The sequence below is a fragment of the Phalacrocorax aristotelis genome, chromosome 13, assembly GCF_949628215.1.
Source record: "Phalacrocorax aristotelis chromosome 13, bGulAri2.1, whole genome shotgun sequence".
In the NCBI taxonomy this organism is placed as follows: domain Eukaryota; kingdom Metazoa; phylum Chordata; class Aves; order Suliformes; family Phalacrocoracidae; genus Phalacrocorax; species Phalacrocorax aristotelis.
The window spans coordinates 983307-1009737 of NC_134288.1; the positions used below are offsets into that span (position 1 = coordinate 983307).

At 43.3% G+C, this 26431-nt stretch overlaps 1 protein-coding gene across 7 annotated transcripts in view; it reads right to left on the reverse strand.

Annotated features, from left to right (window-relative positions):
- Positions 1 to 501: 501 nt before the first annotated feature.
- Positions 502 to 26431, reverse strand: part of CPNE1 (copine 1) — a 45290-nt gene continuing 19360 nt past the window's right edge. For 4 of the 7 annotated variants that reach the window (XM_075108919.1, XM_075108920.1, XM_075108918.1 and 1 more), the window contains 15 exons: positions 17684 to 17812; positions 16997 to 17176; positions 16182 to 16256; positions 15880 to 15951; positions 15128 to 15211; positions 14567 to 14656; positions 10752 to 10850; positions 7644 to 7730; positions 7482 to 7541; positions 6904 to 7037; positions 6216 to 6270; positions 6086 to 6137; positions 4569 to 4702; positions 2506 to 2742; positions 502 to 1704 (listed from right to left, as the gene is read on the reverse strand). In XM_075108919.1, coding sequence (XP_074965020.1) covers positions 1588 to 1704; positions 2506 to 2742; positions 4569 to 4702; positions 6086 to 6137; positions 6216 to 6270; positions 6904 to 7037; positions 7482 to 7541; positions 7644 to 7730; positions 10752 to 10850; positions 14567 to 14656; positions 15128 to 15211; positions 15880 to 15951; positions 16182 to 16256; positions 16997 to 17176; positions 17684 to 17812 — 1605 coding nt within the window. In that variant the 3' untranslated portion in view covers positions 502 to 1587. Of the gene's footprint in view, positions 1705 to 2505; positions 2743 to 4568; positions 4703 to 6085; positions 6138 to 6215; positions 6271 to 6903; positions 7038 to 7481; positions 7542 to 7643; positions 7731 to 10751; positions 10851 to 14566; positions 14657 to 15127; positions 15212 to 15879; positions 15952 to 16181; positions 16257 to 16996; positions 17415 to 17683; positions 17813 to 26431 lie in introns of those variants that run through there. The other 3 variants (XR_012663040.1, XR_012663039.1, XM_075108917.1) reach the window with 3 other exon arrangements.

The following is a 26431-nucleotide window of genomic DNA, read 5'->3' on the forward strand; positions in this document are numbered from 1 at the left end:
CCCACTATAGCCATGCACACCCTTGAGATGGCAACCAGGAGACCAACCATCACATGAGGCCACTATGGCACCTTTATCGCTGCTCAGGTTGTCCTGTCTTATTCCCCCACTGTCTGTGTGGCATTAGCATAGCCAGTTTGTCCCCCTCCCCCGAGGTTCCTCAGTTTAAAGCCCACCTCACCAAGTTTGCCAGCCTGCTGCCAAAGATTCCCTTGCCCCCTCCCAACAGGTGGAGTCCGTCCCTCCCTAGCAGCCTATGGTTGTTGAAGAACGTCCTGTTGTCATAAAAGCCAAAACCCTCACGTAGACACCAGCCACGTAACCATGATTATGATGGACAACTTGCTCTGCTTTTTACAGCTGATCACACTCAGCCTAGGCTAACTCAGATGCTGAATCACCAACAGGCTATACTAAAGCAAAGATCTTCCATAAACCAAAACATCCACATTGCTGGAAAACAAAAGGAAAAGCCCAGAAAGGAAATAAAGAGTCCAGGTATGTTGTGTAGATCAAAGATTATTTATTTATGAAACTGAAAGTGATGATCACTTGTAGTGCAATAACAAGCCCAAGATTCTTTATGTCTATTTTGAAATGAACTATTAACTCTCGCCTCTGAAAACAACTGTGCTTTGCTATCAGGTGCCTGTTCTACAGTCCCCACACCACATAATACACACGTTACACTTCTGAGGACAAGGAAGCATCTCTTTGGAGTTCCACAGATAGTTACTTCTTCATTTTCTAATTTCTGTGACACAAAGAAATCACTCAAAGCATCTTTATTTCAATGTTTCCCGTTGCTGGATTTTAAAAGTCATATTAATGTGACTCATTAATCCCAACCCCCAATTAATTATTAATACTCCTTAATCCCCCACAAATAAACAAAGTGCAGTGTTCTTAAATTGCAACAATTACTCCAAGCAAGAGGCCGTCACAGAAGCAATTTTTGCTAATAGAAAAATGTTATTAAAAAAAGATTGCGAAGTATGGTCACTCAAATTTAAAAATAAACCTCTAAGTATAAAAATATACTGGCACTTTAGAAAGGTGCAACAGGAACCACCTCAGGCATCCAACCAACAGACTTTGGTACCAACCAGTACAGGAGGGTCCCCATTCCCAAGGCAGCTTGATAGAAGAAAAAAAACCCCAACCTATCGAGGAACACACGATAAGTATCATTACAGTAAACACGACTGCAATACTTCTGCTGCCACATTCAGCACAGAAGCAGTGCTGCGTGAGCAGCTCAGTGCATGTGCCCACAACGATACCAAGCAGTGGATGGGTCGTGTCAAGCAATGATGCGTGGTATGATGAGTCACCACTGCAAGGTGGAAAACCAACGAGGTCTATTTTTCTGTGACAAATACTGCCAGCAGTTTTGGTTTTCCTGTAGTTGTATTTCTTCCAGTTAGGAACAGGACAGGTCAAAGATACAGAGCACAGGTAGGTAACAGAATTAGCGTGAACGGTACAGCCTCAAGGCACTGAGCACCCACAGCGTGCAAGGGAAAGCATGGGTGCAGACAGCTCTCTTCACCCCAGTGATACAGGCGGCCAGGGTCAGGCTGCAATCTACATCATCTTTGTTTCTGGTGGTTTCACAGGTGGCCATCCTTGCCCTTTGTAGTACGACACCAGCTGCTTAGGCACTTCAGCCAGAACCATCTGGGAAAGAGCTTCCCAGGGAGCCTGCAAGGAGAACAGGGAGAATAAATCAGAAATACTGCAGAGAAAGGATTTATCAGCCCCATTACAAACTCTCTTACAGAATTCAGAGTGCAGACCACCACCTGCCACATCTCACACCCTGTTTCAAGAGTTCCTTGCTGTAGTGTTAGGAGCACTTCCAGTCAGTCTCAGTGAGGACTGCTGATGAAAAGCACTCGTTCCCACCCCTGCACTGCTCCCACCTCAAGCCTTGGCTCACACAGCCTTTATATGGCCCTGATCTGGGTGGGAAACTGCCCCAGTCACTAGCAGTTTCTCTTATTTTGGATTTTCATTTGACTACACTCTTCAACCCAATTCCCTGTGCAGTATGCATGAATGCTAGCGCCAACAGTGGAAGTAGGGAGGAGCTTGGGAACGAAAGGACTGCTTTTAACAGCAGGGAAGACACATCTCAGACTACATCACTCATGGGTCTCAATATTAGAGACCAACACCATGATCTCAGTTCCTTGCCTATATGTTTGCATCCCAGGAGAGAAAACATCTTCTTTACTCCTTTAACTCTGCAATAGCCAAGAGGTATTACACCGAATCAATGATACGACGAGAGCTCTTTAGGAGAAGTTGCAAGAGAGCTGTGACAAGGCACACAGTCTCAAACACAAAAGCAAACATCTCAACTCCCACTGGGAGCGAACAGTTTGGCCAGCACTTTGAGCATGCAGCTTGCTGCCTTGTCTAGACCCATGCTCATTTTTCAGATGTAGTAACTGCATATATACTGGCAGCAGGACTGTTCTGAAGTTAAAGACAACTTACATTTTTGAATTGTCGGAAAGGAACAAACTGGACAATGTCTCGTGCAGCTGGCTCTCCTGTCAGGGATTTCAGGACACCGTTGTCTCCGTCAAGGAACTCCATTGCCTTGAAATCAGCTTCACCCACTCCAACAATAATGATGGACATTGGCAGCTTAGAGGCATTAACAATTGCTTGCCTGGTTTGGTCCAGATCAGTGATCTCTCCATCTGTGATGATCAGCAAGATAAAATATTGCTGAAAAATATTAGAAAGCACCCAGTTAGGGAGATCAACACCAAAGCTCACATAACTGAAGGCAAATGGAGCAATTTCTTACTCTAAGAAAGAGATCATATGGTTCTGGTTTTGTCTTACCCACAGAACGTTAAAGAAACTTATGTTTATTCCCATTTTTTCACATGTATAACACCTTTCTCTGTGCACTTCAAATTTCCTTTGTACTACAAAAAAGATAGAGGCTTAAATTCAATTTATAAAGAACAGTTACATCAAGTGGCAGAAAGCACTAGAGATGAGCAAAGTACTCCTAAATCAACAAAGCCGCATACAAAAATCACTGATGGATGCTGCTTTATTCACTGATATCTCAAAAAGGCTAAAGTTTAATATCCCTGGAGTGTAACTCAAAAAGCCTTCTTTTTTAGTTACCAATAATTTAAATTTTAAGTATTAGAAATCTCAAAACATGGCCATGACGAATGCCATGACACAAAGATGCTCTAGAGATAACAAGAGGGGATACAGGAGCTTTTCTAGAAAGAAAAAAATACCTCAAACCAACACATCAGTATGCTAAAGTGTTTAACATATCCTTCCTTTTCCAGAGGCTTAAGGTTTAGTAGCTGGTTCTGAAATGAGCAACCACTGTTTTTTGGCAGCTACCTACAGACTTAAAATTAAAATAAAAAATGAGACACACACAATAAAAATAAAACTGAATTTCCAATTCTAAAATCCAGTTAAAACAAGTGTTACTATGGTTGTACCCCATTACTGGCAGAATCTTTAAGTAGTTAGGCTTTAATCTATAAGAAGTAGTAGAGATATTTAACATATAAAGAGAAATAAGATTCTCCCAAGTGTTGGGAAGGCTGAAAAAATACCCTCAGAAATATAAGAAATGGATGTCCCTGGACCAAGCACCTCACAGTCTGGGAAATTTATTCGACGTACACACAAATGTATGTAGAACCAAAAATACTGACACAGCTAGACCATAAAGCAAGTATCAGAGTGTACAGTGAAATTCCTCTGACTGGTCTGTCAAAATGGAATCAGTTAAATCTATCACAGTATGAGAGTCCTTTGTCCTTAAGCAAAAGGAATGAAGTTTAAAGAAACAGAGTTGAATTTTAACAGCAGCCATGGCCACGCAAGCATAGAAATGAGATGTGCAACACAACTGTATGGTAGCATGGATGCTCTGCCATGCATTCTATACTAGAATAGTCAAGGGCTTTTCCAGCTTCCCACACGCTGCCGGGGGCACAAGCAGCCGGGAGGGGGAGGGGGCACAGCCAAGAGAGCGGATTCCCACTGGCCAGAGGGATATTCCATATCATGTAACATCATGCCCAGTATGTTACTGGGAGGGGCTGGCTGGGGGAGGGAGGCAGCATTTCACGGCTTAGGGACAGGCAGTGTCGGTCAGCGGGTGGTGAGCTGTTGTATCGTTTGTGTTTCTGGTTTTTTCCCTTTTTTCCCCGTCCCTTTTTATTATTACTTTATTCTAATTGTTAAACTGTTCTTATCTCAGCCTAAAAGTTTTTTTTCTTGCTTTTGTCCTTCCGATTCTCTCCCCTGTCCCACAGGGGTGGGGGGAGTGACCAAGCGGCTGCGTGGTGTTTAGCTGCCGACTGGGGCTGAACCACTACACAGTTCATATCAATATGTACCAAGAGAGCACCAACAGCCTCCCTGTAGGTGGTAGGAGAGGACCAAACTTGGGATCCGAAGGAAGGAAGACAATACCACTTTACCATTCCGTTCTATGCCATCATAAACATGGAAAACTGAAATATCAACCCAATGCAGATCCCCAGTAAAGGACGTGCACTCACTGAAGCAGTTGCTTGTTGTGCCGAGTGTGCTGCAAACCTTGCCACATGGTTTATAATAGGAGAGAAATTGGTTGGCCCATAGAGTCGGATGTGAGGAAGGATCTGGCGGTAGGCTTCTACTATTCCTTGGATCCCTGTAACACAAGGAAGGCAAGCTGCCACAAGAGCTTCACAAATTCTCCAGTAATTTTTTTTATAACATTACTAAAATAGTACGGCAAAAGTGTAGTAACTCTCATACAGCTGTGAATTCCTAAAGGACAAATAAGCAGCAGGATAACAGCAAATATACAAAGCACAGGGCTGAAACCAGTGGACATCTGCAGAGACAAGGTTTGCAGGTTTCTCCCCCGTTCTACAGACTTCACATTACTCTTTGCACCTCTAACATCACAAAGCTCATGGAAGTTGTGGGAAGAATAATCTGGTGAAGGCATGCTGATGACTACGTTTACCTTGTTCTTTCTACCTTTTCATCTACTTTGTCTTGTTTAATTGCTTATAGTCTAATTAGACAACAAGGTTAGAAGCTCTCTAGAACTGTATTTTCCTTGTATGAAAGTTAGACAATAATCCCGATTCAGGATTCAAACATTTCTGTAACAGAAACAGCACCCTTAATGTTTTTCCTATGCAAGAAGCTTTTCTCAGATTAACTAAACAAATTAAAAAGAAAAAAAAATTTTAAAGTCTGATTTTTAAATTGAGCATATTCTTCTAATTCACCTAAATTGGCCTATTCTTGGCTTGTATCAATGTAGCCTCATTTGATACTGCTGCTTGCGCTGTCCACCATGCAGGTTTTAGTGCAGCAACTCTCAAAACTACTGCACAGGGACCCTTAAAGGTCAAAGACACACATCCCAGTGAGGCAGACAATGCTGAACTGACAACAGTAATGCCTGGATTTTAACACTGAATCTCAGATTCCATTTTTTGTTGGCCTTATACCAGAGAGAAGAACTGAAATGAGTTAAAAATGCTTGTTCACGAACAATTCTGTGTCACTGTATGCTGAGAGAGTTCTTAGTCCTTAGAGGTCATAATCCGTCTTAGAGAGCTGCCATCGCAAACAGCTGAAACAACCTCCACTAAAGAAGGTGGCTATAAAGAAAACAAGCTTTTAAGTCAACTCTTTAAAAGATAATATTCAAACATATACACATTCCCAATGAAGTAACCATGATCTCTCACAGCCTTAGCAGATGGTTACTCTGGAAATATGACAAGCACAGGCACACTGCTGATCTGAGTCCACTGCCACCTATAACATACCAGAAGTAACCAAGCTGCAGCAACAAAAGTTTCAGCACAGACTAACATCAGATTAAATCTAGACCCCTTCACTAGAGCTTACATAGACCACACAGAAGTCTGCATCAACACCCATCCATTCTTGTCAGCATCCAGGTGAGTGTAAATCTAGTTTGCTGCAGTTATGCACCAGTTATGGAAGAAATACACCACTTTAAACACCTGTCCCCCTCAGTGAAATATTAACAAAGAGGCACCCTCACCTTGACAGTAAGGGTTGCTGGGGTTGAAGTTCAAAGCAAACTCATGAGATACCTAGGAAAGGGGACATTACAAACAGTTAGGGAATGGAGGCACAGACAGAGCAATTGCTCAGTGTTGTGAAGGCCCTACCTGCCAGCTAGGAGGAATCTGAGCTCCAAACCCAAATGCAGGAAACAGCTTGTCCCTGGAGAGAAAGGGCAACAAGAAGAAATGAGAAGGAGCAATTCTTTAATAACTCACTATTCCATTTTATTCCCAGAAAGCAGCTGGAGACCAAGGTTCAATTCCTGCCATGAGGAATGGGTACACCATCTAGCTCCCCCTGGCCAGCCACCAGTCACCTAAGGGTTGCAGGCTTGGGCTTGACAGTTTCAGAGTAGCACCCCATAGGACTCTCAGGAGATCTCCAAGTTGCAGGAGCAAAGCCAAACCAACCACAGCCTGGCTAAAGGATAGAGCTGACAAACATACTCCCATTAAATCAAACAGAGCATTCATGTTTGAAACGCATTATCAGCAACAAGGGATTAGTAACCAGCTAAAGCAGCATTAGAGAGTAACCCAGGGCCATAATAGGGCAGACGTGCAGGGACAAATCAAGCAAGTATGCCAAATTACGAAGGGCTGCCACTGCCCTCCCTGTTGGTGCAGAAGCAGGAGGAAGTGGTAGCAGCTCCTGAAGGAATCTCCCGAGGAAAGGTAGCACCTCAGTCATTCAAACATTACAGCTCTGGAACAAGCTATCAGCCTTGATCACTGACACCCGCTGTGACACATTTTTGATGCAGTGGCTAGATCAGTTAAGATCATGACATACGTGTCATAATCCTGGACTACACTTCCCACACTCCAGATAGCAATCAGGTACTCATTTATCCCGTCTGGGCTGATGTAGTGAAGAGAATCTGGTGACTTGGGATCTCCGTTGGAGCCAGTGAAGTCTACACCCACCTAATCAGTCAAGATGATGACAGCAAGTCACTGAGACATCACCATAAGCAAATGAGAAGAACTAACCATACCCAGAAACAGAGGGTTAGACGAGGCCCACACAGCTCCCTTCCTCCCAGGCACACAGGCAGCCCTATACAGGGACAGGCAAACAAGCCAGCATACCTTTTCCCATTGGGGTACATGCATGTTTAAGAAATAGTAAAGCTTTCCACTGATAGACTGAACCAATTTCTCAAAAGAAGTTTAAGAAACCCTGGTTCCATTAAAGTTGCTACTTGATCACAAAAAGTAAAATATAATATCGTGGTTTTTCCAGTTTGAAGTTTCACTGCAAATACACACTGCATTCGCAGTCATTCACACTGCAAATAGAAGTACTAATCATAACTTCATTGCTTTGTCCTGTCATCTACCAAGATGTGCAGTGGGAAAACAACTCACTGTAAAGTTAATTTGGCAGCCTCCCATGACGTAGTCCAGAAACGAATATTCTGTCTCAATCTAGAGGAACAGGTAGATAGTGTTATACCTCCTCCCCATAAGAACAGATTTCATTACAATCAGAAAATTAAAAAAGTAAAAAACCAACAAAAATCATCTTACCTTGCAGGATTTTATTCTAATAATACCAGAGTTTTTGTAGCTCTTTTTCTTTTGTTTTTTCTCAGGATGAATGCATTCGAATTCCACCTACAGAACGCAAGCATACAGGAAGCAAGTTCCAAAACATCTGCATTTACAGCACGGCAAATTAATGAAACAGAACAGCGTCAGACATCACACAATTTCTGAGTTACACAAATATCTGGCAGAATTCTGAAACTTAATTTTAGAAAAAGTTTTCAACTACTTTGGCTTCTACCTGGCAAGTTAAACAGGATGCTTTTCCTACCAGCACTGGGCAAAACACGAGGGAAGACCTCATAAAACCCTCTCTCAACAACATAACTGTTATTCTGCATGCAATCATGGAACAGGGTCATTGTATCAGAGGAAAAAAAAAGTTTATCACAAATACAAGCATTTCTCTTAATATAATCAGGTTCTTTTTCAGTTAAGGGAAGGGAATGCACTCAAACAGAAAATGAGGCGGCGAAACCTTTGGATGAGGGAGGCCAAAAAACCTAGGTCGCAGGTTCCCAATGGCAGCGTTTCACTGTTTTGTTTCATTTGCATTAGTTCTGATTTCACATGGCCTAGGGAAAGAGGCAAGAATCTTCTACCAGCTTTAGGATTACAACCACAAAAATCAAGTTGGCTGGCAAATGGAAGCAGTCCTAGGCTAGGTCCTGTGTGCAGATTCATCTGATATATCTAGATATTAATCTAGATATCCGTCTCCATGAGAACGAGAGTTCAGGTTTTCATTGCAATCAAGAGAGAGAAACTGACACCACAAGCAAATGATTCAACTTCTAAACTGGATGACCAAGGCAAGGCAGCTAGAACTTAATCTGGCTACTGCCATAAAGTACAATAAAAAATACTTCTATCAATATATTATGAGCAAAAGGAGGGCTAAGGAGAATCTCCAGACTTTTTAGATATGGGAGGAAAGAGTGACAAAGGCTGACGAAAAGACCGAGGTACTTAATGCCTTCTTTGCCTCAGTCTTTAATATAAAACCAGTTGTTCTCTGGGTACTCGGCCCCCTGAGCCAGAACACAGGGAGCAGAATGAGGCCCCATAATCCAAGGGGAAATGGTTAGTGACCTCCTACCTGACCTAAACACACACAAGTCTATGGGGCCAGATGGAATCCACCAAGGGTACTGGAGGAACCAGTGGATGTGCTCACCAAGCTGCTTTCCATCATTTATCAGCAGTCCTGGTAACTGGAGGGGTCCCAGTTGACTGGAGATGAGCAAATGTGACACCCATATACAAGAAGGGCTGGAAGGAAGAACTAGACACTGGTCAGCTGGACCTCAGTACCAGGGAAGGTTAAGGAGCAGATCATCCTGAGTGCCATCACACAGCACGTACAGGATAGCAAAGTGATCAGGCCCAGTCAGCATGGGTTTAGGAAAAGCAGGTCCTGCTTAACTAACCTGATCTCCTTCTATGACACGGTGACCTGCTTAGTAGATGAGGGAAAGGCTGGGATGTTGTCTACCTAGACTTTAGTAAAGCCTTTGACACTGTTTCCCACATCATTCTCCTGGAAAAACTGGCTGCTCATGGCTTGGGCAGGGGTACTCTTTGCTGGGTGAAAAACTGACTGGATGGCCAAGCCCAGAGAGTTGTAGTGAACAGAGCTAAATCCAATTGGCAGCTGGTCACAAGTGGTGTTCCCCAGAGTTCAGTGTTGGGGCTGGTTCTATTTAATATCTTTATAAATTATCTAGATGAGGGGACCAAGTGCACCCTCAGTAAATTTGCAGATGACACCCAGTTGGGTGGGAGTGCCGATCTGCTTGAGGGAAGGCTCTTCAGAGGGATCTGGACAGGCTGGATTGTTGAGCTGAGGCCAACTTTATGAGGTTTTACAAGGCCAAGTGCCGGGTCCTGCACTTGGGTCACACCAACCCCAGGCAACGCTCCAGGCCTGGGGCAGAGGGGCTGGGAAGTGCCCAGCGGAGCAGGCCCTGGGGGTGCTGGCTGACAGCCGGCTGGGCATGAGCCAGCAGTGCCCGGGTGGCCAAGGAGGCCACCAGCCCCCGGGCTTGTGTCAGCCCTGGTGTGGCCAGCAGGAGCCGGGCAGGGATGGGGCCCCTGTGCTCGGCCCTGGGGAGGCCCCTCCTCGAATGCTGGGCTCAGGTTTGGGCCCCTCGGGACAAGAAGGGCCTTGAGGGGCTGGAGCGTGTCCAGAGAAGGGCAGCAGGGCTGGGGCAGGGTCTGGATCACAAGTGTGCTGGGGGGCGGCTAAGGGAGCTGGGGGGGTTTAGCCTGGAGAAGAGGAGGCTGAGGGGAGACCTTATCACTCTCTGCAACTGCCTGAGAGGGGCTGTAGCGAGGTGGGGGTTGGTCTCTTCTCCCTAGTAACTAGCAATAGGATGAGAGGAAATGGCCTTAAGCTGTGCCAGGGGAGGTTTAGATTGAATATTAGGAAATACTGCCTCACTGAAAGGGTTGTCAGGTATTGAAACAGGCTGCCCAGGGAAGTGGTTGAGGCACCATCCCTGGAAGTATTTAAAAGACATTTGGATGTGGTGCCTAGGGACATGGTTTAGTGGCGAATTGGCAGCATTAGGTTTACAGTTGGACTTGATCTTAAAGATCTTTTCCAACCTATACGATTCCGTGTCTCTAAGAAGTGTGCCCCTTGGAAGCACTGCTTCTCTCATTTAGCTAGAGAGGAGACCAGAATGCTTGTGAAGGTGACCAGCTCAAGCACAAATGTTATCTGAAACAATCCCTACCTCTGGGCTCATCTGTTGAAGCATTAACAAGCCCTTTTATTTCCACTTGACTCAGCAGAGACCAAAACAAGCTGCACCGCTGGGAAAAGTGGCAGGCAGCTAGCAGACAACAGGCTCAAGGATGTCTTTAGGAATAGGAATGGTAACAGTACCCAAGGAAAACAGAGCAATATAATTCCCACACCAGGTTTTATTCTTCCCAGATGTTGGCTTAGTAGTACAAAGATTCAGACAGAAAAAAATCACTTTTGGAGGCAACCACTGAAAGTATATCTCCGAGGTCAATATTAAAAAGGGATTGTGAAAGACTGAATTAGGGGTGAAGTTACAGGGGATTGAGAAAGCTCACCGGAGAGCCATCACTTGCTTTCTGCAGCTGAGTCAGGTTAGTTTCAAAAGTGCCGATCAAGTCATGCGACCCATCACTGTCGTGATCCGCACACTGTACCTGAAAGAGAACAGAGCAAGCCATGGGCAAGTGTATTGCATTAGGGAGAGTGCCAGCTGCTCACCACCTGATCTCCTGCTCCTGACAGCTCTGCAGCAATGCTAGTGAATTCCCCAATCACATCTGAACTGGTGGTGCCATCCATATCACTAACTGAAACCTGATAGTAAGAAAGACACCCAGAGTGAATCTCAGAAAAAGTAGGATGTTCAGTTGCCCACCCATTTAAGTGAAAGTTTTAATTGAAAGCTTTCCCTAGTTTAAACACAAGAGATTAAAAAAAAAAAAACAACCCAAACAAACAAAAAAAAAACAAACAACCCAACATTTCACAGCCCAGATATGTAAATGTGAGATCATTCGGGACAAGATATGCAACTGGGGTAATGGGAAGAAGCAATTAAAAGTTTGTCAGTTTGTTATTTAAACACTTTCTGAATATACTCTTTTCTTCTGCCCAGCAAAAGCATCAATTTTCAAAGAAACTGCAATTTCCACAGGGCACTAGGTCTGTCTTTTTCTGCATCTTATACCAATCAAAGTATAAATACTTAATTAACGACCAGTCATGTTTAGATCAGCATGACAGCTTCAGAACCAGGAAATGCAAAAGAGCAATGCATTTAAAAATAAAAATATGCTAAGAACTATGGCTTGGAGCAAACACAGTAAGATGTGTATTGTCAATAGCTCCCCATAAAATCAGCTAAGAGGAGCATTAATAATATGCACAACACACATGACTACAGGACACAAGTATTTCCAGAAGCAGTCAATCAAGAAACAGTTTGTGAACAGCTGCTTCCTCCCCCGTTGAAGTCCACATGCTACACAGGCTCAAAAGCTCTCTCTGAGATCTGTCTTTAATAACAAAGAAACTGATGTTACTCCAGTCTAAACCACAGAGACAGCTTCCTCCTCAGGATGAAGGGACAAGATGAACCCATGGGTAACACCTCAATAAGGATGTCAAATTCAATGGCTATGTATTTGAATTTGAGACAGGGTTCTTTTAGGACTACTTTGATGCACCAGCAGTCTGCCACTGGTATGAGTGGGAAACTTGTACAAAAAGCTGGGTTAATTATCGCCTAATCTAGCCACCTAAATGAAATGTGCCATCCTTCAGTCTCTTAATTGGAAAACAAGATCACCTTAGAGACTGTGCCCCCTTTCTCCCCCTTTCCCCTTCCCAACCCACCACACCTTTCCACTCCCCTCTTCTGCATGCTCCACCATGAAGCAACTCCCACCTTCCTGCCTGAACTCCACTTTGCCTCTCTCAACAATTCTGATATTTCTTCACCCAAAAGCAACTGGATTATGCCAGGGGGTCCAACGAAGGAGGCTCTCATGCAGAAGCCAGGGTGCGGACATCCAGTGCAGGGCCTCCTTCATGCCAACACACCTGGATAGCCGCAGAGAATCCAGCAGCTGCGACCTCCATGCACTTCCTCTCCCCTCCTGCTTGCTCCTGCTCCCCCTCTCAGCCACACCAATAAAATTATTGGTTCGCAGCATGGTATGGCTTAAAACAAACCTCTTTTTACAAGCATTTTCTAAAACTGGCCAAGATTCACTGTATGCAGCCCAAAGCTGCTGTGGTGCTACTGCAAACAAAATCCTGCTAGCAATACTGCAGGACTCTGTATATAGTTATTTAATGATGAATTGTTCCTTTGCAAATGAACTATCCAATATTCATTACGAGCCTTGGAACACAGTCAGCAGGTAAAAAGGCCCCTTTCATCTTGAGGAGGAACTTTAAGAATTCACAGCAAATGGGTTTACCATCAAACACATGGACTGGCAGCTTTCGTTCCAATACCAACACCCTCAAATTTCACATTTGCTATTTTCATTTAAGTAACTATGGGGGAGAGTTGCTACTTTGATTTGCCCCTATTTTTAATGAAACTGTCATGAAGATTACGCTGTGTCACAAACCTGAGCTGTTCTTAATACAGAACAAGGAGAACATCGCTTTTCATCACAATTAAGAGAAAACTACCAAAGTATTAGGTAGCACAGTTAATTTGGTCAAAACATTTATATTCATGCACATAGTCAGTACATAATCCTCATAGACAGCTGGCAAAGCTGATATTTAGGGGACACATTAAAATAGCTGTTTCCACTGTGCTCAAGTACAAGGAGTTCTCCCTTCACTGACTACCATTATGTCACATGTAATTGTTCCTAAGTAAATTTTTGGAAGCCTCAAACAAGGTTCAGAGCAGCAAATACCAGATGAAAAATGAAACACCAGTGCAATATTATATTCTTCAGCGCTGCTAGTGAAACTCCTGCCTGACTTCCCTAACCTGTTAAGTACAAGAACAGTATGATCTTTTTTCACAGCTGTGCTGTGAAATAGATTATTTGCACATGCATCAACAATTTTGACTGAAACAACTGTCAGTAAAGATCTATCCTTTTTAAGAAGCAGGTCATTCCAAAGTGAATTCCAAAGCACTGAAAAGTTCTGGAAAACAAACAAACAAAAACCCCATAACAAACAAAAAAACCAAAACTAAATCAAAAACCCCATACAACAACAAAACCAACCACACAAATCTTTTTGGACTATAGCAAATACAGCCTCATGCAATAGAATGTGTGGACTGTGCCATCTCATGTCAGTTTTGACAAATAGCAACATGCACCTCCTTGCCATCTCCTTTCCACATTTGCTGCTCCCTTTTGGACCAAGAGAACTTCTTTCTGACCCAAGGCTGTTGATTCCCCAACAATAAAAGCTCGCGAACACACGTAGAACATTGCCATGTATCGACAAGCCCAGCACACCCGAACATCTACTTCCAGGTTAAAAATCTCAGTAACTCTTTGGACCTGCCACGCAGCACAAATAAAAACATGCTTTTTGCTAAACCTTTCAGATCAAACTTCCAACATCAGATTTCTTCACAGACAGAATGAGGCAGGAAAATTCTGCAAATGGAAAGTGTTTAGGAATTGGATAAGCAGAGAGAGACTACACTCACATAGAATTATCTATGGATTTAAATGCCTTTACATTATCAATGCATTGCTTGGAAAAAGAAAATAAATTAATTTGCTATCAGATTGTCTTTTGTAGAAACTTAATAGAAGATGTAATTGCTCTGCTACCACCTCCATAAACCAGGACCAAAGAGAATTAGTCATCATATACAAGACCACAAGGAATTGCAGTTCTGACTCAAAACCAAATTTCTAGTTGGAACATATTGAAAAAGAGTGGAAGCAAGACTGCCAGTCTCATGAACGGATGAATCTGACAGATGCATTACGGTCCCCTCAGTGTCAGTATCCTAAGGCACTCAAGCTTGTCCCACATATATGAGCTTCTCAGTTAACTTAAGAGTGCTAGAAAGCCACAGTTTAAAACAACCAACCCAAACAAATAAAAATAACCAAACACCCCCCCAAAACCAACGAAAACAAAAATACTCACTGAAACCTGCCCAGAATAGTGAAAAAATCAGTTTTAATACTTATGACTGATCATTACAAAGTGTGTCACTTCTGCATTTCCTGACTTCTTAGTTTGACAACTCATGATGTTTTAATACAGACTTCATACTTAATAGATATATAATCAGTTATCTGCCACACTACTGTTCTAGAAAGGCAATTGAAAAATTTAAATATGGCTAGACAACCTAATAACTCATAGTTAATATCAACAGAGATTGGATTTCTGAAGGCTGTACCTTGACAGGTTTATTAAAGTCTCCGCCACAGAACGTCTGCAAGGGAACACTGAACTTCCTCCAGCACGGATTTAAGTTGTTCTTAATCACCTTAAAAAAATTACAGCATAATGTCACGTGAGGGATGCCGCACGCAAGTCACTAAGAAACATAAGGCAAGGGTTCTGCACAGCTACCTAAGAACAGCCGCAGTCAGTTCAACCCTGCCATGCATGGGCAGCCAAGCAAAAGCTCTGTAAGAAATAAAAGCTGAAGTTTGGGTAAAGTTATATTTTGGAGCCAAGCCAACCTAACAGCTCATCACCGCTGAAAGGGAGGAGAGTTGTGCCACTCTTCTCCCTCGGTGCATGGTTGGACCCTTCACTGAGCCAGCTTAATCCAGTCACCAGGCAGTAAACAAACAATGTTCTGCCAGGTCAGCGAGCAGAATCCCTTTTCTAGGGTACAAGACAACTTTCATTGCAGAACTGGTGCAAAGTATGACCAGGAGTGGGACTCCCACTTTTGGTAGGAGTAAGGTGTCTGATCCACCCAAGAAAAACATCAGCAGAGAAATACTACCTCTGATCTGTACACCAGCTGCCACATTCCAGCACCGCTCTGCTTGTAGAACTCCAAAAACGGATCCGATTTACCTAAGAAATCCTGCAAACAAAAACCAACAGAAGTAATCAGCCTCCTGTAATTTACTAAGATGAGAGAAGAGCTGGCTGATCAGTACACAATACTTCAAACAAAGCACAAAGTCAAACAAACTATAAATTTGTTTTCCTTTCTTTTACTTTACTTTTCTCTTTTAAACTGCTGCACTTTCTAAGTCATCAGAATTTATCAGCTCTGATTCCAAGACCACCGCCTCAGACCATTTTTGTCACTATAAATCATGTCATTTTGCTGACTGAGCAGTAGGGTCACTAAATCCCTGGGTTGGTCTTTGGCTTAAAATAACATCGAGGCAGCATCCCTGAATTTCCACCTTTTCTTCCTTAACAACGTTACAGAAAGCTCAGTTCACAGCTACAATATTCATTGGAGACAATACCGAACTGTATATACACAGAATGAATCCAATGCCAAAAAATCCCCTAATACCTAAACCTGGCAGTTGAGTTTCTGGTTCTACATTGTGGTTTTCAACATGAAATTATGTCTCCAGTTTACTTCACTGTAAGTAATGAAACACAGGGAGCCTTTTTCCATGCGTGAATTACCCATCTTAGTTGAATGTCTGCAAATACAGAGAGATTCCTGGCCAAAAGGCACTAACCGTAAATATCGCAGAAGCATGCAATGCAACTGAGAAGAATCAATACCTTTTTGTCCAAGTTTTGGGCTTCAATTTCCATGTACACAACCCTGGTATCTTTAATCTCCTCTGCTGAAATCTGTGCCACAGATATTAAAAAAAAAAAAAAAAAAAAGAAAAAAGAAAAGAAACCCCACAGAGTTTTGCTCATACTTTGTCCATGAAAGAAACTGCAGTTACAAATATCTCTTTCCTGTACACATGTAGCCTTTGAAGGTATACCGAAAGAAAACTAGAAACGTTACTTTCTCCCAGACAACATATGAAAAAATGAGAAACCATTTTTTCCACACCAAAAACCTTCTTTACCGTAATGGTGCCCTTTCCTGCTGGCTTTCCTTGCTTCAGTTCCAACGGTCGGGTGAACACCGAGCTGGACACAACCTAAGATTTAAAGACAATATAAATGTCATTAGAAAAAGAGCAAAGAACTACTATTCAGAAGCAAAATTCTCAAACTCTCCTGAGAGATCTAAGAGATAAACGCATTTCCAACAGCGACAGCCATCAGTTTGCGCTCCTGAGTGGCGCAACAATCTGAAAATTGCCTTCTCACTATCCACAAAACAGCACCCAGTAACTCGTCTCCAAACGTAACTTTAGCCTCCTATTTTTTCTACCCCCAAGACACAAGAGACATTTTCATCACATGTAGCCAAGAAGCTATTAAAATCAGAAAAGGCTATTTAATTATCAAGTCTTTCTTTAATAACACAAACCCCACTTTTCTTCTCCTACCTAGCAATACAGACCTCTCCTCAGGAAATGAATACAGAATCTCAAATGGCCTTATTTACCCAAATTTACTGATGATCACTTTGTAAAAAGGAAACTCCATCAGAGCTCTCCAAGCACCATACCTTCCTTACTCACAGACTGCCTTTAGTGCTACACACACCTCCTAAGCAATTAATGGCAAACCTTGTATATTTCTAACCTTCACTTTGTGACTGGCACAATGATTTTTCTATGTTCAACAGTAATGCAAACTAACCTGTTCAACAAAATGTTTTCAAATTTTTATATGTTGAAGCCTTTGATAAAGCAGTCTTTCACCTCATTTTTCATAATACACCCAACGCTTGCCACGCTTTGCGGATCACTTCACACGCCTCTACGCATACCTGTCCCAGCGTGCACTCAATCCCGCCAAGGTAGTCATCGTCATTCAAATCAAAGGACTTGTTATCAATATCATATATGCCGAATTTCAGCTTCTGCACTTTCTCAAAATAGTAGTCCACAACCAGTTTCTTGCAGAATTCAGGGTTTTGGCAGTTCTTGATCCTCTCCGTGCGATCTAGCTGCACAAACGCAGAAGCAAAGCCGTCGATGATGCGTAAGAACCATGCTTTCTCCAACACAGCTTTTAATCTGCGACCCAGACTTCTGCGCTGATCGAACACAGGCACCAGCCAGGCTATGCAACCTGGACCATGCTCCATGCTCGGTGCAGAACCAGGCCACTGCTGCCAGGCTGACCGACGGCTTGCCAAGAAAGGAAATTACATCCAACAATAAATGTTACCGTACAGGAAAATTCTGCAAATTAGAGGAAAGTATGGTGAAATGCTGCAGTCTGGACTGCGTGCTCTGAGGTAAAGGAAAGAGGACAGGTTATGCAGTAACAGGCAAACAAACATCCCAATGCAACTCTAGGCAAACATATAAGCAGTTAATGAAACTAACGAACGTAAAACTCCAAGCAGAGTTTGAGCACGGGCATCAGGGACCACTCGTGGAACATGCATCTGAATTACATGCATGAAGCACCCGCTAGGAAAGCCAGCAGTGCGTGCAGCTGCCCTTACCTCAGCCCACCGGCCGCCGCCTGCATCCTGCAGCAAGACGCAGAGAGGATCCGACTTGGAGCCCAGGTCCCTGTCGAGGAGGCCCCGGCAGGACACCGACAGCTCCACTCGTGACACGCACCCAGCCATCTGCGGGTAGAGCAGAGCAGAGGGTCAGGCCGGCCCCGCCCCCGACCCGGTGCTCCCGGCGGCGCGCGCGACCGCGGGGCGGAGCCGGGGCTCCGGGGAGCAGCGCGCGCCCGCGGCGCCGCCACGGCGGGAGGACTACGGGAGCGCGAGCACCGGCGGGAGGCCGCGGCCCCGGCGGGAGGGAGGAGCCCGGCTTCCGCACGGCCGGGCACCCGGCGCGGCCGCCTCCGTTATCGGACGCTGCCCGCCGCGCCCGACAGCTCCGGCTCCCGACGGCGGGGGCCCGGGTGACAGGCGCTGGGTCAGGGGCCCCTCCCCGCCACCCCGGCGCCCCAGGGGGAAATGCATTCCCAAAAACGTCTCGAACGTTGCCGCGTCGCCGGGGCAGCCGCAGCTCTGCCCGTGCAGGCGCTCGCCAGCCCCGCAGCGCCCCGGGAAGGGCACGTCAGCCCCGCCCGGGCAGCGCCGCGGCCGCCAGCCCGGACGGAGCGGGCGGCGATCTGCTCAGGGCGGCCAAAGAGCCGAAAAGCCCCCACGGCTGCAAGGCCTGCTTTCGAAGCCACGGGAGCCACAGAGCCCCAGTTCTTTGCGGTGACAGCTGTTACGATCTCACAACCTTGTGATAACTAAATTTTATTACGTATCAAACTGCAGATGCTTCTGTCTAAGGAAGAGCCATAATTCTCAAAACTGAATTTAGAAGATAAACCTTCAAGCACCAAAGCATTCAAGAGATTGTTGGAGCTCTCAAGCTGCCCAAGTACTTTAAACGTGAATATCTCAGAGAAGTTCCTTCAGAGTTTGGAAAATAAGGAAATAATTGTTTGCTCTTTCTAGTATCCGAGTATCCACATGGCTTTCTCATAGTTGCAGGGTGTAAATATTTTTCAAAGAGATGAGTTTTTATTAGACAACATTTAATTCCTTAGACCTCCTGGCTGCCACCTACCCTGGACAGATGTTAATGACATCACTTAATACACTTTGCCACAGCACTCGGATGCTCCAGTGATGGCGGCAGAACAAAACTGGTGTCCCATAGAATTAGCAAAGCTTTAGGCAAAAAGGATCATAGTTCAGCTTTCTACTATGGTCACCATCATCATCTGCTTTAACACCAGCATTTTCAGAGAGGTTAGTCTGAAGTAGTCTGGTCAACTGTTCAATCTACTAATTAGAGCCACCCATCTTCCACTTCATTCACTTTTCAACACCAAGTAAGACGCACAAAAGAAACCATTGCCTTTAATAAATACGTTCCTCCTAAAATCACAAGTCACAGGTATCAGGTTTTTTCTTTACCTACACATACCATCCCACCAGACCAGCTTACATCTCACTCTTGCACATCTGTACAGCCTGCAGTTCTGCAGACAACTGTACATGTTTGTATGAAACCAGCTGTTTGACAAGGAAGATCAGGACAGCCAGCCTTCACTCCTGTGCCAACATTTCTCTGTTTTTCTCTATCGCAACAGAGATTTCTGTACCAACAGGAGACAGAACCAAGAGCACAAAGGATCAGGCGTAAAATTAACCTCAAAGAAACTGCTGCCTGTAAGCTTTAGCATCCCCAAAAAGCAGCAATGCCTTTCTAGGAGGAAAGCATCACTACAGGCCTCGAGCTGCACACAGAACAAGTCCATACATATTTATTCCATGTTACAAAGACACTGCTGAGGAAAAGTTAAAAGTTTGAGATAGGAACTGTTAAACCACACAATGAAGCCAGGAGGTGAAGTGACACAAGTCCTCAAACCTGACCACCTCCCATCTGCTATCTGGATCTTCTCTCCAGGTCAGCAGCAATGCAGTTATGAAAATACTCCACCATTTCCAACGATTTATCTTTCAATACACTCATACCCACAAGGCTGCCTCATCCTACTGTTTTGGATTTAGTAATGGCATAGGATTTCCCTGGAGACACGTCCCAGACGTTCTGCCGAATCCCTGAGCAGTTACAAACCACAAGGGTTCCTTTCCCACTACATCCTCCTGCTCCACCTGGAGATCACAGGGCACCAGCTGACACACGTGACAACCAGGATGCAATGGAGTACAGCCAGGCTGGTTGTTCTGAGCAGCTGAGCAGGAACTGTTCTTCTAACAGGCTGTGCTCCCTCCTCGCCAACTCGGGGGATAGCAAGCAACTTTAGACAGAACCCTTATGGGAAGAAGAATAGCTCCTTAACAGATTCAGATAGATTCATGTTTAATCTGAAAATATCAGTTTGAACCTCAGCCAGAAATTGTTTATACATTGCTGCCTACGGACATCCTTGAAGAGCACACACAAAGTTTTTTTCCACTTCACAGCTTTCCAAATACACTGTACGGTGTTCTCCAGTTTCAATCCATTCCTTGAATAACAGCAGCAGAAAATCCTGATCACAGACTACTCAGGGTATCCCAGCAAGAGCAAGGAGCAGGTGGTCTGTTAAGACACAACAACCATTTCAGTCAAGCCTGAAGATCTGCTTAGCCTCTAGGTAAGCACCTTCACCCAGTTATCCTGTCAGCGCAGCTAGTGGGAGAAGTGCAAATCCCTTGAAACCTGCTTGCATCTGAAAAGCTTAAAAAGATCAAAAGCGTAATATATTTTCATTCCCAAACACATACACACAAAATACTGAAGGGCGGGACAACAGTGGAATTCCTCAGCAATAAGGAAAACTAGCCCCAACTTCTGTTATCAGCTATTTTCAAACAGGATTTAGTGATTATAAGCATTGGCTCAAATATTCTTTTCCTCCCTAAAGCAAGAATTCTGGAATTCATTCTTCATAGTAAACTGTATTTTTCTACAGTAATTGCATCTCTCTTCCTGAACTCAACAAAAACCTGAATTGTTTATGCAAAACGTATCCATTGACTTTCATCTCCACCTCCCTCCATAAAGGCTCTGTTCACTTCCTCTGAGGCACGACCATCCTGAAAGCTTTGAAAATGCCATCAATCAGCACTTGTACTTAGGAACAGCCCCGTGCCTAATACAACCTCCCATCCTGATTCTCTTTAGGCAGAAGCCTGCAATGCTTTTTATTTTCTCTTAAGCTTCTGTGTTCTGAGCACCCACACAACCCTGCAACAACTTGGCATTTCATCACTCTGAAAGCTACCCAGCTGGCGCACGCCAGCTCGCTCCCAAGGAGCGAGGGCTGCACTGGCAGCACGGCTGTGAACGACACAGACCCAGCGGTAACGCTTCATCACTTAGCAGTGCTGTGTGACGGACACATGACACGAGAAAGGTTCTAGTGGTTACTACGCTCAAACAGTGCACAAAGGCTCTGAACCCAGGCTAAGTATACAGTTTAATGCAATTAAGCTGAAAGAACTTGGGGTTTTATTATTTTTATTAATAGCTTTCCTTTTTTCCTTGGCATGCCCTCAAAGAACACCAATCTCATTCAGCTTGCAGATTCAATCCAACATTTCAAAAACAAATTTCATGTTGTTTCACTGAGTCTTCATAGAGCACACTTATAAACATACATACACACAATAAATTTAGCTTTTAGACTTGTAAAAATTAATCTTTACTATGACAGAATATTTTTTATATTTGTTGCAACGCTCAAATTTTTCTGTTTTCCAACAGTTCCAGAAATTCTAATTCACTGATTCCTTACTTCCCCCCCTCACAACCACCCTTGTTAACTAATATGATGTCTATTATTTGAAACTTCTGCTTCACAGAAGACAATGGATGTTTCCAAAGCAAAAATAGCAGCAAATGGCTTTCCATAAAGGTATTAAACCACATTCAATTTATAAAGGATTTATTATAGATTGATCCTTAACAGCTTGCAACGATCACAATGTAACAATCTCTCCAACCCACTCTGCCACTGGCAGAATAAGGTACAGCATGGCCTGGAAGTCACAAAACTATTCTAGCAGCAGGAGTTCAGTTTGCCGAGTAAAAATGAACTCCAAACATGATAATAAATTCAAACTCTATTTAAAATACATACAACAGAGCCCCTGGGTGCACCCCAGCATAGCAGGTTCAGAAGAAAAGGCAACGTAAGCAAGCCACTGGATAAGTGCTGCTGTTAGAAATAGTCTGTAAAATCACAACTGACATTACATTATACCCCCACAATCAACAATTTATATTGACAATAGCCATACACATCTGATCTGAAGTTCTCACAACTCGTGGGTCTCAGTGTTGATAAGCATTGCCTGTGAAGTTTCATCTTGAGCCGAATTCTGCATATTCCTTCCTCAAGGGAAAAAGTTGCCAACACTTCTCTTCAGATCCATCAGGCATCTGTATTTTTTTGCCTTTACTTAGAATTGCTCAGGATATAACACCACACTTCGAGGAAAAATAATACATCACCCATGTTATCCCTAGAAACTCTAGAGCAAAACAGTATCCACAGAAGTCCGTAAGTTCCTGAGCACATACTCCAGAGAAGTCTTTCACTGCTCTACCAGGCATGATTCCCAGTTATTCAAGTAAAACACAGAATGGCTCTGGACTAAGTAAGCTTTAAGAAGTGCTCAGATAACAAAACTGAGGTCCAGTTTAAGAAGTCAAAATTATTTTTACTGTGCATACCACCTCTTCCCTGTAAAGATCATGGACTCCAATAGCTGTGTAATACACATGGAAAAATAAATCCCGTATCTCCAACAAAGCTGTTCTACACTGAACTTGAAGCACCTCAGTAAAGAAGTTGGTGCTAAATAATCAAACCGAGACAAAAAAAATGCTGCCTTCTAGGAAAATTACGTAGGAGATCCATATTACACGTTCAGAAGAATAAGGAGTTACCTGCTACTTTCTGAAGTTTTGTATAAGCATTTCAGAACTTCCAATCCTTTTCACATGATTCTACAGAAAAATCAACTTCTTTTCACATGGAAAAGAACATTCTCCAATGTAAACAAAATCAACTCCATAGACAAGTCTAACACTAATCTATAATATTTCTTCTAGTAATTCAGCTTAACCGAAGCTTAAAAGCAAATAAATTATAAGAGAAGAAAGCACTGTCCATATATGCTTGAAGAAAGCTCCAGACAAGAGTGCTGAAAGATTTTAATTGTCCCAATTCAAGAGCTTTGGAGGGTCTCACATCTCCCCAAAATGCCAGATATGGATATTTGAAGCATAAACAAACTCTTCTGTACCTATCCCTCTGCAGTAGGAGTGCCACCATTTAGTCGACTAAGGATCATGTATTGAACTGCATAAGGTGTGAATTACTGAATTACAGTATTTGTTTTTATACACCTCCATACCACACTTCAGGCTCAGAAGGTGAGAAGCTCCCCTTTCCCTTCAGGCTGGGGAGGATGGGGTAAAGGGGAGTACAGGGCGAGAGGGGGTTGTTACTCAGATCACCCCACTATGGCAGCTCACAGAGCCCACTGAGTCACCCGGAAGGCAAGAAAAATTTAATAACTTCACAGCAAACACCACCAGCAGTATTTTTAGCAGTGCCAGGAATTATTTCTTCTGGAGAGAAAATGTTAGCGTTATTAAATGATCCAGACTTGTGGCTCATCTTGGTTTCACTGCTCCCCGTAAAATGGAATATAAGCAAGGATTAAGCACAAGAAAACCTGCAGTCGGTTCCTAGTTCATCACACTAATAAGTTTTCATCAACTACACCATTCTGTACAGGAATACAGCACGCTCTATTTCAGTGTACACCAAATATTACACATTGATTGAAGAACTTGGTTAACTCAAGCTTGAGGCTTTAATACATATAGGACATAATTTAATTTAATTAATAATTTAATTTAATACATAAGGACAGCTGATTTCCAATGACCTTGTTTTGTACTGGGCTGACCACAGCTTCTGCCTTACGTTCTGCTTACGAACACAACAGAAATGCCAGCAATCCAGCCACCGGTACGTACCAACTGCGATCTTCACCATCTTGGCCTTATGCCACCCAACAACTCAAGAAATACACCCAACACATATAACAGACCATCCCTGTTAATAAGACTTCCACTTCCCAACAACCTAACATGGTCCCCCTCCTTTTCCATTGCTTAGTTTAGTCCCACATGTCACAGTTATCACCCCACTTTCTTCAAAACAGCTTCTCTCTTCTCCTGCTGTGATCCTGAATAGCCAGACCACCGGAACCAACACTTTCTCAGATTACTGGTTCAATTTTCATGGGGCAGCCTCTTACATTTCAGTTTTTGATATTACTAAGCTAATGCTGGTACCAAGGTAGTGTCATCACCACTTTCTAAATGTATTAGCAAAACAAAAATTCTAATGCAATCCTACTTTCCTGAACCCCATAAGGCTCTAAAAGACTTCATAAAGCTAGGTTTGTATCACTACATGCACTAAAAAGCATCTTCATTTTAAGATGAGATTAAGAGAGCCTCACGAGAAAGACCAGAGTCCACAAAAATTAGTAAATACAGCCTTTTCCCAGCACACCATCTCTTCCATGGGCCACAGAGCCTCACCCCACAGCCCAGCAGCTCTGCAGAGAATATAAATGGCCACAATTCTTTCTACCATTTCATTATTCCTGGGGGTTTGGAGCAAGGATGGTTAAAACCAGCATGACTACAGGCAGACAATCAGTATTCCCTATACTGTGTTTCACAGTATGTGTCACCATACATTTTGACTGATCAATCAAAACTTTGTGGGAAGGGGGTTAATTAACTGTTATTACAAAGTTGACATAAAACGTGAAACAAAAGGCATGTGTTAACTGTTAAAAAATAAACAGAATATTGAATACTATTAAGAACACCTTTATAACCAAACTGCTCTGGAAGCTTGATTCAGTCCTGATAAGGAGCATCCATGGTCCATCCTTAATTTCATTCTTAAGGTCTGGCCTTAATTTCAGGGATGAGAGCTCCCATGGAGGATAGACACAGAGCAGAAAGCTGACAGATGTTTCTGACAGGGTGCAGTGGTGAAGCAGTGAGACTGCGCTGACACTGAACCACTCCAAGCCACGACCGCAGGTAACCAGCAGCATGGCCACCAGCCCAGACAAGCCTTTCTGAGCTCCAAATTTGACTACAAGCCTTACGCAAAGTTACTGACTATTGCACACCTAAGGCACTACTGAATATGCACAGAAATTAGGGCCTAATTCTACTTACTGAGTGGTCTCCACATGAACCCCGAAGCTCCAGTACCACCACAAGAATTTGGGTTTTTTATATCTGAAGGCAGCCCACAGGTATGAGTGCTGAGCACATACTGTGGCAACTCGACCTCCGAGACACCCGTGGAAACCAACTGAGAAAGTAACACTCCCATTTATAGAATCATTAGGTTGGAAAGGACCTTTAAGATTGAGTCCAACCGTTAACCTAGCACTGCCAAGACCACCACTACATCGTGTCCCTAAGCACCACATCTATACATTAATAAGATATCCATATGATAATATATATATCTGTAGATTATCTATGCAATAATAAAAGTAACAAGTTTACAACAGTTTAAAAGAGCTGAAATAAAGCACAAGAGTCAGAAATGGGATTGTAATTTCCAGCAGAAAACACAAACGAACTTCAGTCATATCATCATCTTTACTGCAGCTTCCCCCCCACACCAAGCAAGAGCCACGCCCCAACTCTAGGGAAACAACAGCTTCTCCTCCAAGCTAACCTATACCCTGTTCAGTGTTCACTTTTAACTTATGCACCACCAATATCCCCCTTAATTACAACCAACAAGCTGAAAGGCCTGTGCATGCCTTTACTATATATATACACCCTCTGCTTTTCTGAGAAATAAGTAAAACTGACAGGTCAACACTGATTCTATTTCAAATATTAGTTTGTAATACATTAAATTACAATGGGGTTCAAATTAATACCTGAACTTAAACAAAATCTCAGTTACTTTTCCAAGCTCTTCATGCAAAAAAAACCCCAAACCAACCACATTTCAAAGATCTTCAGAGCATTTAGGTGCAGAATATTGAAAACCATTTCATTGAAAAACTAACTTAAAGCAGGTTGGGGCTTTGGAGTCAGCCATTCATTTGGCTGAAGTTGGAACAGTAACTGCAATCCTAGAAGTGCCCACTGACTTCTCCCACCAAGTAAGAATTTTTTTTTCATTCCTTTCGTATTCTTTTATTCAGACCCCCCCCCCCCTTGATTCTCAAATATTTATTGCTGAAATGTAAAGAACAACTGAATTGAAAAACAGATTTAAAAGCTCAAATATACTGACCTTTGTAACAACCCCAAACATGCCATTTTACATAGCACATCTTTGCCTTTCTCAGGTAAGGCCTCATTCTTGCCCTTAAAACCCCAGCTATTCCCAGCTCAGGTACAAACAGCTAAACATTCTGTACCATGCCCCACATAAATCAACCCGGCTATGGCTCCTCCACTTCTCAGTCCAAACTCCTTAAACTGAGATGAAGACTACACCCTATTCCTTCTCTTTGGTTCTTCAACTACACTGTAGCTTCACCACTACTTTCTTACATGCACCTGTGATTTTTGAGGCAACATCTTGGCATTCATTCTGCTGATCCCTTCAACAGCCTCTACCATTCCCAAAGGCTGGAAATTGAAACCATCCTGTGCTTACTCTAGAGCCAGCATGATTTTACCCATTCCCCCAGACACAG